Source organism: Dermochelys coriacea, chromosome 11 (assembly GCF_009764565.3).
Source record: "Dermochelys coriacea isolate rDerCor1 chromosome 11, rDerCor1.pri.v4, whole genome shotgun sequence".
Classification (NCBI taxonomy): domain Eukaryota; kingdom Metazoa; phylum Chordata; order Testudines; family Dermochelyidae; genus Dermochelys; species Dermochelys coriacea.
The window spans coordinates 34,313,992-34,326,855 of record NC_050078.2 but is presented as its reverse complement, the minus strand read 5'-3'; the positions used below and the strand labels follow the sequence as shown (position 1 = coordinate 34,326,855).

At 38.8% G+C, this 12,864-nt stretch overlaps 1 protein-coding gene across 5 annotated transcripts in view; it reads right to left on the bottom strand.

Moving 5' to 3' along the window:
- Window positions 1-12,864, bottom strand: part of PSMD14 (proteasome 26S subunit, non-ATPase 14) — a 61,077-nt gene that overhangs the window by 43,568 nt on the left and 4,645 nt on the right. For 4 of the 5 annotated variants that reach the window (XM_043505189.1, XM_043505190.1, XM_038421775.2 and 1 more), the window contains exons 2-3: window positions 7,545-7,659; window positions 4,744-4,795 (exon numbers count right to left, since the gene is read on the bottom strand). In XM_043505189.1, coding sequence (XP_043361124.1) covers window positions 4,744-4,791 — 48 coding nt within the window. In that variant the 5' untranslated portion in view covers window positions 4,792-4,795; window positions 7,545-7,659. Of the gene's footprint in view, window positions 1-4,743; window positions 4,796-7,544; window positions 7,660-8,767; window positions 8,815-12,864 lie in introns of those variants that run through there. The other variant, XM_043505187.1, reaches the window with a different exon arrangement.

Below are 12,864 nucleotides of genomic sequence, written 5' to 3'. Positions count from 1 at the left end.
CTTAAGGAGAAATCTGACAGAAAGCATTCATTTTATCAGGGAGTTCTTCCCCTGCAAAAGGTGCAATGTGGAAGAGAGCCCAGAGATGTTTGAAGCAGAAGCTGACTAGGGAATGTAGGCAGCATGATGGCAGGGGTTGACACTGCAACATGTTACTAGATAAGTGAGGTAGCGGAGGTAGAGATAGTGTGTAGGAGGGAAAAGAGGAGGGGGACAAAGACAAAACCTTGAGGGACACCCACAGAAAAGGAAAGAGGGGAGAAGGACTGCCCTCCAGATGTAAGACACAGAGCAACCAATGAGGTCAGAGGAAAATCATGAGGGGACAGAACCACAAAGGACAATGGAGAACAAACTTTCAAGAAGTAGGTGTCAAAAACCACCAAAAGGTCAAAGATAATGGAGTACAGATTTTGAGACTGGGCCAGAAAAAGAGGTCATTAGAGACTTTAATAAAAGCAGTTTCAGCAGAATATGAAAACAGAAGCCAGACTAGAAAGCATCAAGAATGGAATTGGAGTAAGAACTCAAAACAGCAGTTGTACACAGCATGTTCAAAGAGATACTGAATGACAGTAGAAATGGAAGGTGGGGTTAAGAGTTTTGTACTTGTGACCGTTTGGTTTTTTGAAGATGGGGAGACAAACACCTGCTTATACTGATAAGGAAAGTAATCCGATGAGTGTGTGAGATGAAGAAGTGTGAGAAATGGGATGAGCAGAACAGCAAGAGAAGTTAAAAGATGAGAGGAGATGGAGGTTACTTGATCATGAAGGGCTGGAGTTGGACAACAAGCAACAAGTCTCACCGTCAGTGATGTGGGAGAGGAGGGAGGTAATGATTTTTCTTTGAAGAAACCAGCAAGAAAGGAAAGGGAGAAGAAAAAAAGGCAGGGGAAGGGCTTGAAGAGAAAGTCAGAGGTGGTAGAAGAAGCTGCTGGAGTTGAGCATAGGAAGTAGGGCTGTTTGGCCAAGATGACAAAGTTAAAGGAAGAAAGAGTGAAACTGTAGTTTTGATTCAGCATGGTCATGAGACTTTGACCGGAATTGCTCAGCAGCAGCAGAACAAGAGTGTAAAAACAGATACTGAGGGTTCGAGGGAACGACCTTGTGATGGGAGAAAGTATCAAAAGTCAAATGTGGTATAGAATGGAGTAGAGGAAATAGAGAGATGAGAGGAAAGGGCTGAGAGCAGAACAGCATATGTGGATGCTGATGGATTGAAGTTATGGAAGGAATAGGTGGCAGGGCAAGGTGGAGGGGAGAAGTGGGCAATACTGAAGGAGATGAGATAGCGTCAGAAAGAGGGAAATTTGTGATGGAGACACCAAAGACAGAGCAGTGCTTGATTGGTAAAGATTAACTGAGTGGCCATTTGTTGACTAAGTTGATCCATTGTTACATATCAATGGAAGTGGGCTATTGTCATAGACCAAGTCACTCATTTCAACTGCCAGGCAATCAATCTCAAAGAACAGTTCAAGAAAGGAGTTACCTACAGCTATTTAATACTGCCCTCAGAAAATGTATTAAGTTTGCTCTTCTTTATACAATGCTTCACATACTCAGATTGGCAGAGGAACAAACTTGAATAGTTGACCTGGATAAGCTTTTTTACTATGAGATTTAACTTTTAAAGTAAAACCAACAAAAACAGAAGTCATTTGTAACAGAATGATTAGATGGAGGAATGTACAATAGTTTCAAGACTAGTCCAATTTAGGGGCATTACCGGCAGCAATATCACTAGTTTTGTAACAGGATTAAGTATTTCTGGGGAATACCTGCCTTTGTTTTCAGTTTAACAGCCGACTGATTCAGTCCGGAGTTCCTCTGCAGCAAAAATATCCAAGATAAAAACTGTCCATCTCCAATTCAAATTCAGGCATATGCCAATACATAAACTATGGACATAAGTGACTTTCTTTTGCACGTCTCTCCTACTGATTTAGTCAACCAAAGAGCTAAAAAAGTAGCCAGGACATTACTCAGCTCAAGCTGTAACAGCAGCAATGTAGTTCTCCTGAGATCGGGGTGAAAGTAAGGCGGTACAGGCCAGTACGGAGTACCGGTAAAAAAGTAGCTGCCAGTATTGGCCCTACCGTTGACTTTAAAGCGCTTCCATGGCAGCGCTTTAAGGACCCTACTTAAAGCACTGCCGCAGCAGCACTTTAACATTCCTGCTCCTTTTGCACCCCCCGCATTGGCGGCCCTTACCGGCAGGGCTGCCAATGCAGGAGGGCAAAAGGGGCAGCGACCACCCAGCAGGGCCACTGATAGGGGGCGCAAAAGGGTCAGTGATGTTAAAGCACTGCTGTGGCAGCACTTTAATGTCGTTGCCCCTTTTGTCCCCCCTGGCCACCCACCGGGGGTGGGGAGAAAAAGAAGTGGCTGCCCAGGGGTGCAACTTTAAATTGCTGCTGGAGCCCTGGGCAACGTGGGCCAGGCAGCACAGATGGGCTGGCTGGGGGGTGCTGATCCCAGCCCCGCCCCTTCCACCCGAGGTCCCGCCCCTTCCGGGGGAGCCAGAGCTGGCCCCGTATTGGTAAGAGCTCTATTTTACTTTCACCTCTGCCTGAGATAAAAAAAAAAAAAATTCTGTGTAAATCCCCTCACTCTCTCACAAGTTTCTTCAGGAGACACTTCTATGTTTAAATATGGATAGAAACTCTGTAGCCAGGTGCTGGCACATTTTGTAAGGCTTATTTTTGAATGTCATTTTATGTTTATGTCATTTAATGTCTCCTACATTTTATATTTGTCTTTAGATTAAAATTGGGAAATTCTAGAGAGTTAGGCTAGAGAGTTAACTATAAATCTGAAAAACAGCTTTGATGTGCATCAAGTTCAGAGAGGACTAAGAAGTGAAAGCTTGAGTGATTAGACTATGCATATGTTAGAAAAATGAAGAGTCATGAAGCTGACTGGCAGCACAGAGGAACAAGAGAAATCTCAGAACTGCTTAAGAAAGCGAAACTAAAAATAACTGAGTACTGCTTGAAGTTGCACTAAAGGAACGTGAAGAGAATTTTAGCTGAAAAAGAGAAAATGGAACAATCGTGTTAAAAAAAAATTAAGGTGATCTGGCCACCCAGCTAGCAGATGTAGTTCTACACGTTAGATAAAGCACATCATTGAATGCTTCAACATGTTGTACACCAGTGGTCCCCAAACTTTTCACACTGCGCCCCCCCCTTACACTTGTCTGTGCACGCCCTCCAGACCTGGGGCCAGGAGCAGGGCTGCGGTTCGGGGGGGAGGGGGTGAAGAGGGAGAGGGGAGGTGTGGATAGGAGTAAGGAGGTGGAGGTTGGGACCGCAGCCGGGGTGGGGGGCCTGAGGCCGCAAGCGGGGCCAGGAGCCAAGACTGGGGTCAGAGTGGGACTGGGTGGCGCTCCCTCTCCACCCTGTGAGGGCTGGCCCAGTGGGCACCCCACAATTTGGGAGACTACTGATATATACTTTTCTGTTTAGAATTGGACACTTAGAAACACATTACAGAAAAAAAGATGTGAATCTGAAGGATTTGCAACTATCCCAGGAATTATAGCAATGAACCAGGGACTTCAAAATATATGTTACTGTGAACACTGAGGAGCCAAATATGGATGGGAATTACAAACTAAGTTAATGTTTAATATATTACAAAAATCATTAAGGGGGAGTAAACCCAGACCACCATGGTAAACTGAGATTCTTGGGCTTGGCCGAGGGAAACTCCACTGGAGTCATGAGAAGCAATCCTTCCAGTTGACCTAGATAATAATGTAGCTCACAAAGCTTTACTTACCCACACTATTTGGGAACAAGACTGGTGTATCTACATAGTAATGATTCCACCAACATGTCCCAAATACATTCTCCTTAGACTCCAGGTGTCCTGTCCAACCTCCCATGGCAGACCCAAACTAGTTCTACTGCATCCAGGATGCTAAACACCCAGGATGAAGCTGCCCTCAGCTCTCTGAAGAAAAGGGAAAGACACAAAAAAGAGAGATGCACACACATACACACAAACATTAAGGCCTCTGGGCAAATCAGCTGGAAAAAAAAAACAGGTGGTATCATCTGGTGAGAGAAAATGGAGGAGGCCACATATTAGTTGAAAAGTTTGAGATAGGAACTGGAAAGCTACCAGAAAGGCCCTTACTCCATAAGCAGGACGGTTACTAAAGAAAGCAACATTACCGTGTTTAAGAACTACATGTTCTTACATGTGTGCAAGCAAGGCTACTTACATGTGTGATTAATTCTTTTAGAAACAATTCAAATAGCCTCCACAAATCCATATGAGAACCTATCCCCATGGTATCTCAGGTGTTATGAAATCTACTTATTCACTGCATCAGATGAATGGTATTTAAAGGTATTCTTATTGACTAAATCAAAGACTGCAGGGTCAGTTTTATTGAGCAGTTTAATTTGCAATTTCTGTTTTATTTAATGTTTAATTCAGCATTCAATGGACTTCATCGTTTAGACATCACATGAAATATTGAAACAATCCTGTATTTTTATACACAGCACGCTTGCAAATTCTGTAAATTTTGGAAGTTCATCTTCAGTGTCAATGCAATTCACATCACCAAAATTCATGCATAGACTATACAGAAATGCTTTCTATACATTTACATTATTACAAAACTGAAGTCAGTTGTTTGCTGCTAAAAGGTTGGGTATTTCGGTAATTATAAAATAAGCTATGATAAATGTAATAAGAATATATTTACAAGTTGTATACTAACCTGTCCCAGCCCAGGCATGCCTCCTCCAAGTCGTAGAAGTCTGTCCATATTTCTAGAGAACAGAAACAAAGGAAAACGTTCCTAAGCTCTGAAGTATTTACTAAATTGCTATCTATATAATTCACCTTCAGTCACTCAGTAAGTCAAAAATATTGGTGGTAATTACAACACAACATCAGACTTCCTGTTAATTAACACCACATATTAATTCAAAAAGCTGTCTTCCTCGCTAATTAACAGACCTTATTTTATTGCTTTGGTTATGGGTTATCCCAATATCTAAAGATAAGCATTTTTGTCATACTTTTCAAAAAATCATCATCATCATCCAATAATGTTTTACTTATCTGGAAAGAGCACCTGCATGGGGGAAATGCCTGAAACGTATTACAGGTATGACTGAATTTCCTTCAATTTTGTCCAGCATGCATCAATAAAACTTAATTTAAAAGTAAGGATTTTTTACATCCTCATTAGTAAGTTCTGTGCTAATTAACTTACAGCTTGTCAGTTATTGTAAAAACTACATGTGAAAGATACTGAACAGATTATGGATCTCTGAATTAGCATCCAAAGCTTTTTTTTTAATGAACTCATTATATTTAAAGAAATACTGTGAAGTAAACATCAAATGCATTTAGTTTGAATACATGAGGCAATACAGTCATTTCATGCATTTAAAATATTGCATATAGAATACCTTAGAAGGAGACTATTCCAGCAACAAAATTTAACAGCTCTTTCCATTAGAGTATTTGAAAAGTATTACTTCAATAACTGAACTTCCCCTCTTTTCTGATTTCTATGACAATGAGATAAATATTTGATGTAGTTTTATATGGCCTCAACTGACCATTAAACCATGCCACTGTTAAAGACTTGAGCTACTATTCATTTCACTGATCAAGTCATTCTTGTTCGGAAATAAGATACATATTTTTAGATAGAATATATATATACACATAATTTCAATATAAGTGTACTGTCCCAGTTATAAGAGTCAGGAATCTTTCGTGGCTCGCTTGGTTTACCTTACAGTTCTTATTTGCAAGCACTTACAGTGCACTAAAACCCAGTTGTGGGTTGGCGTTCAATAACTAAGAAAAGCTCACTTTTCAACAAGTTCTAAGCCTTACATTTTAACATGGTTTTCATTTTAGAGTTTTAAGACAAATTATGAGTCTTGGCTGCTTTATCACACTTACTTGGAAGTGAAAGAGATACAGTACAAGGCCAAAAATGGATTCCTTAATACCACAAGACTATTGAGCAAACCCCATCTTGCACAACTTTAGCTCAATACTACAAAGCCTGTTCAAGTTTACCATCATACCCCCACATTATAAAAACAGAATGAAAACAGCAAGTGACCATATTTACATGGCAAATGAGTTTGTTCCCACCACATGCAATATTCAATCACAAAACACCATCAGCGAACACAAACAAAAATTCCAGAACTTGCTTTATGCAGCCAAAAGTACAAACAAAAAGGGACATGAGCAAAGGTATATTTGAGAACTGGAAAAAATGGTGAAGGATCTTAAAGACTTAAAAAATAATTTTAGTCTGTACATTAAAACCAAAACAAATTTGATCTTGAAGTTGTAGGAATGATGTTAGAGACAACACTATTGATCCTTCAAAAGATGTTAACATTTTTATTAACTAGCTATCTGTCAAGATCTATAAATTTGATTTATTATCTAAAATGCAGAATTTTGAATTATTTTTCTTCCAGCTTAAGGGACACAGTCAGATTCAACTGTCTTTCCCTGCATTACTAGCACCCTGTGAGATGATTAAAATAAAACTCAAGCATAATAGTTTTTACTATTTACTTTTTGTACTTCAAACAATTTGAATAAAAATGGTCTGGTCAGCATCACTTTTTTATGTAATCAGTTCCACTTTCTAGTTCTACAAAAAGAAAAAGAGGACTTGTGGCACCTTAGAGACTAACAAATTTGTTAGTCTCTAAGGTGCCACAAGTCCTCCTTTTCTTTTTGCGGATACAGAATACGGCTGCTACTCTGAAACCTTTCTAGTTCTAGTGCACCAGCAGAGTGGTGCTGTGTTTGAATTCCCTTTTGGTGTTTTTAAAATATTCTTTTCAAAGAGAACACATGAAATCCTACATTTGGAACCTACATTACCAGAAGATATCCCTTTAAAGGTATCCTGGATAGAGACTACATCATATTAAGACTGAGGAAATAAAAAAGCCACAGATTAATGCCTTCATTTTCAGGTGTGAGTTTAGTGCTCATGAAAAATGTCTTACAGCCATGGAGACCAAAATTCTCTATCTGCAAAAAGAAATTCAGCACAGGTATAAGCTTCTCTGTACTGTACCACCAATGTCTCAACACTGATCTGGGGAAGCAATCCCAAAGTGGGTGTGGAAAGGACAATTCCCCATACAGTCATTGTTTGGTACTTCTGATGAAACTGCAGTGTATGCCAATTAACACCAACTGTGCTGTTTTTTGTGAGAAAAACCATTACCTATCCACTGGGACCTACACTGACCACATAATTTATTTCAGGTAGGCCAGGAAGATATCAAGGATAACAATTTTTATTTACTGCTAACCTGGGCTGGATAATAACTTTCAATTAAGTGGAGAAAAGGTCCACTCCATGAGTTAATACAGCTGTAATCCCCCTGGATAATGCTTTTACAAAGTTAAATAAAGTGAACCTGTTTTGTTTTGAAGTTATTTATCAGAACCCATTATCTTATCAGGTAACAAAGTTTGAGACGAATATATGAAGTGGAACAAATTTTAGTTTCTCACCTGGCACTCAACTAGAGTTTTCTTGTTCTTGTCAACAGAGTCAGATAGTAATCCTTATCCCAACTGCAGCTCCCACTTTTTGGATGTCTATGAAGAAATTTATGATGTCTTCTTCCTAAAAAAGAATACAGTTGTAATTTAAAAACAAAAAGTATAGAGAAAGGAATAGTTTCATTACTAGGGTTTCCAAGAGACTATGCCATTGGAGGCGCAAATACAAAAATGAGTTACCCCAGCACTGTGTTTTGAACTTTTCTGAGTTTTAACTATGTAACCTCTATTTCAGATTTTTCATATGCCATCTAGAATCTCTAAGCTAGAGAGCTCCATGTTCTAGTCTCACTGTAACATGGAAAGGTAAAATTCAAGTTAGCATTTTAATAGCCTCTCTTCTCCCCAGAAAGCTAAACAGGTTTAACCTTGGATGTAACTCCATAAATAGGTGTTAGATCATCATAAACAGGAAAATATTTGTCCCTAATTGTTTGACTTAAACTTGGAAATATTACAGAGGCATCAGCTATTCATGCTGCAACAAGTTTCTCAAGTTTATAGCAGATCTGAAACCTTTCACTGATTAAATTTAGTCTCCGCGCCTAACGAAGTTATTCAAGATACATCTGAATTCTTTTAAGACATTGTCCGCTTAGAGACTGTCTATTTTCTCCCCCCCTCAAGAAAAGTTTCAAATAACCCAATTTTAAAATTTAGTCTCACTTTTTTTCAGCTCACCAGAGCTACACCAGTACCTATACTCCATCACAAACTTCAAAGGCTATGTTTTTCCACACCTTAGTCTTAGACTAGCCAAGTTCGAAGTTTTAATAATAAACAGGACAACATTTTTTATTCCTTAGTTTTATTTTCATTAAGAACAAAAGACAGGGCCAGGGTGGATTGATTTAAATTAGCAAGCAAGAAACATCAATTTAAATAATTCATTTAATCTTGTTTTGCATTTGAAATTGTTATCCAAAAAAAAAAAAAAAAAAAAAAGGTTTATTCTCACTGATTGGTATAACCATTAATACATTTTGATTTGCAACCATCTAACACCTTTATACCAAATTTGACACTTTTTGCTAAGCTGGAGGACACACTATATCGATACACAATTAGCCAATTACATAGCTTAACATATATGTATTCAGATTCTCTTTTTTTTTTTTAATTAGAAAATGGTAAACAACAATCTTGTTTATGAATTTTTTTGGTTGTGTTACCTGGGATTTGTGTCAAGCTGCATTTGCATGGAAACTGGAATTCAACTGAAAATTTTAAAAACAACTTTAAAATGCAAGAAAATGGTAAGTTTATCAAACTTGTTTTGCATTTAAAACCGATTAAACAAAGGAAGCATTAAATGTAGTTAGTGAATTGATAGATTGCTTCTGGTTAATAGTCGTTAGATCCCCCAGTCACCTATCCGCATCTTTAGAAGGGTTGCCACCTTTCTAATATCTGGTAGACCTCTTAGGCCCTGCCCCTGCTCCGCCTCTTCACCCCAAGGTTCCGCCCCCACATGTAGGGCCGGCCCTAGACCAAATGGCACCCCTGCTTTTGTTAAACTTTTGAATATCTTATATTTTATTGCATTTATAGCCCATTTCACAACTTTGATGCATGATTTGCCTGCATGATTTATCCCTATCATACAAGGCAAATTTGCATGCTAGGAGCCATAAATCTGTATTTATTCATGCCATATGAGTGCAAATAAAAAAAATAGTTTCGTCTAAGCTTATAGAAACTTTTTAATTTTAAGAATAGCTGAAATGTACTAACATCAAGAAATTGAACTGTGCACCAACACTGTGTGGACCAGTATTAGGTAGTGTTACAGTAGGCGACAGCCTTAGAATGTTAAAACTCTAGCCCTTTAGTTCAGAAATCGCTTTTCTTGTCTTTTCCCTCACAAACTGAAGCACAGTGTCAGAGAGATCCAAAGACTGACCAATGGCATTTTCAAGCAATAAAATAGCAAGTGATGTCAGTCTCTTGTTGACCATCGTCTATCGAAGATACGTTTTAATGAGCCTGAGCTTTGAAAAGGTGCGCTCACCACTCACGACTGACCAGCTGTATGAACAGAATTATCAAAGCTATCCACACATTAGGAAAAAAAAAAAAGTGTCCATGATGTAGAGCTGAAGAAAGAATTGAAGCACTTGGAGCGGAGAGTGCTTCCCACGTAGCAAAATGTGACAAATATTGTCCAATCTGACATAGAGGTCTATCATTGATGTGTCTGGACATTCCCCATGTGGCAGCGTACAATGAAGAGTCTGTACAATTGTTCAAGAGTGATTTCTTGGCCACCGGCAGCTTACTAAGGTCATACAACCACCCCCAGGTCTTTATTTAGTGCTTTATTTGTCCAAACCTTTCTTTGATGGACACTTGAGAAGCGTCACCAAGCAAGCAATGGTCCATACCTACTTTACGAACTACTCAACATAGGTGCTCACACATGAAATCAACATATTTCCCAAGGAGCTCTTCCAAACCCAAGAAAATTACCGTTATGTTCAGTGAACAAACTTATCCGATGAGTCCCAGAAAGCCAAAATTATTCTTTGCAAGAAAGAGGGTAATTGAGATCAGAAGCTCAAGCACATTCCTCCAATACTGGGTTTCTACATTAATAATGCACTGGTTTTCTGCGTCTATACATTTATTCAGCTTGTGCCTGGACTCTCCCTCCATCCATTTGGAATAGACCGTAAAATGGCCAAGTCACTTTTTATATTGCTTCAGAGTACCAACTAAGTTAAGCCAGTAATTGTACCTGGAAAGCGCAAGCAACAATCTGGCATTCTTATAAAATATTTTGCAACAAAAACAGAACATTTTATCAGTTGATTTTAAGTAAATTAGCCAGCGCCAATTCAGTTTTTCACCATTCTCAAGCACTCTTTCGCAGTGTGACTTTGAGAAGTGTTGCTTCTGCTCATTTACTGGAAATGTCATATCCTCAATTTTGTCCTGCCCATTCAAAACTGTATGATCAATATCAGCAGAGTTTAGGATCGTTGGCCGTAAAGCAGTATCTGATTTATCAATTTGTGGAGTGCCATTTTTCTCTCTGCTGTTTCCGTCATCCTCAGAAGCAGATTTTTCTTTATTGTTTCTCTCCTTTTTACAATAACCAGATTTTTCTTTGTCATTACTCTTCTTTTCATGTGAGCCGCTGGAATTAGCCTACCTGCTTGTCACCATGGAAGGTTTTCCTCCTTTCCCCCCCCTGCTGTGGGTGATGGCTTATCTTAAGTGATCACTCTCCTTACAGTGTGTATGATAAACCCATTGTTTCATGTTCTCTGTGTGTGTGTATATAAATCTCTCCTCTGTTTTTTCCACCAAATGCATCCGATGAAGTGAGCTGTAGCTCACGAAAGCTTATGCTCTAATAAATTTGTTAGTCTCTAAGGTGCCACAAGTACTCCTTTTCTTTTTGCGAATACAGACTAACACGGCTGCTACTCTGATTCCTCTTCATTATCACTCTCCTTCATGCCGCCAGGAAAGCTAGACAATTCTCCATCAATTTCCTCTATTTCCATTCCTTATTTTCAAACAAATCTGCTAATTCCTTAGTAATAGGACTTCTACCATTTACGCTTCTTTCCTCAATTTGTTCTGCACTGGGACAATTGCTATTGCCTAAAGTCCAGCCTATGTTGTTCTGTTTCAGATATTTTCTGATCAAATTTGCCCATTGCTGCAAACTAGATTGCACTGTGCTTTTCGATTCCTATCTTGAGCTTCTGAAGGCTTCTTTGGGAATACCCGATAAATGTATCTATCTGAAACATTTTACTTCAAACATTCTATTTTCCCTGCCCCGGTGTCCTCATTCCCGTACCTCTAAGCCTGGCACCCCAGGCGGTAGCCTGGGTCGCCCACCCCTAAATGCAACCCTGCCTGCACGTCATGGCCCCAGAGGCAGCAGCGGCTGCTACACTGTCTCCTTTCTTCCACTTAGGGTTGCCACAGGTTATTTATATATTTATTTATTTAATTTATTTAAAACTTCCAGGCTTGTCAAATGGTATCCTGACACTCAATGTAAAACTTAGGCTGTCCGGGTGAAAACTGGACAGGTGGCAACCTTAGTCTTCAGGTGCCTAAATTCCTTTGAAAATCTGGCCCTATGTCCTTCAAGTTTTTCAAAATGGTAGCTCTCACTCGCTCCCATGTGGTTTTTATTCATAAATTGGAAAAGGAAAACAAGCTTTCCCGCTTATTCAAATACCGATCCATTTCTGAATTTTGAATTAACTACTAGAGGAAGAAATGAATGAATTTTCTTAAAGAAAAATATTCTCTCTGCACGTGCTAGCTAAACTGACACCAAAAGTAATTAAATCAAAAGCATTTCTGCACACAGAAACTTACATTTAGAAAGAGGTAAATACCAGCATTTGTTTTACTGAAAAGAGTGAAAAATAATATACTTAAGGCAGTATGACATTGTGACTTTTTCAAGCCTGATTTAAAGACTGTTTCCCCCTGATTCTGTATATAATTAAAGCAGCACTTTATAACTAAATTAAAATTTGTTGAGGGGTCATTTATGCAGCATGTTTTTATTATTATTCTAAATTATTTTAATAGATTATAATAAATTTAGGCCTTAATATAGGTTGTCAGTTTCAAATTTAATTTTAAAAAGATTTTTAAAAAGAATATATTCAACTTAAAACAAAATCCAATTTAATAAAAATATCCGATTTTTTTAAATAAATAGATTTGTATACACTGTGGGCAAGTCTGTCAGAACATGATGTACTTCTGTTCTGGCACTGCCTTCCAGCTCTGCTCTTCAAAGTTCCCCAGTCAGTCCCCGATGCTGGGGAGGGCAGGCAGGGCACAGTACATAGTATATGGCCTAATCCTCCTCCCAAATGCTGCTCCCTACCTATCCCCAGCACCACACCAAATTGGAAAAAAAAAAAAAAATAACTTTTCCCATATGAGAGTACGAGGTCAAAGAAAAGTTGCATATTACACGGATTAGTAAAAATCTCAATCATTTGTTTTCCATTTGAGAGTGATTCTGAGGAACTGGATGAGCACACTGAATGATTCCAGGTTAGAAATTAGAATGCATTTGTGTGTTTGGGCAGTCCATTTACCTGGTAAGGTTTAGGAGTAGGTTAGTGTGGTTGTGACTGCTGACTTAGCAAGCAATTTCTTTGATTTTTAGTAACTGCATTAGTTGTGTGCGCACTTGACTGAGCTACTGTAGTTCAAATATTGTTTATGCCACCTCCATTATTGCAATTTTTTCACTGCCGAACCTCAGTGGGGAGGAATG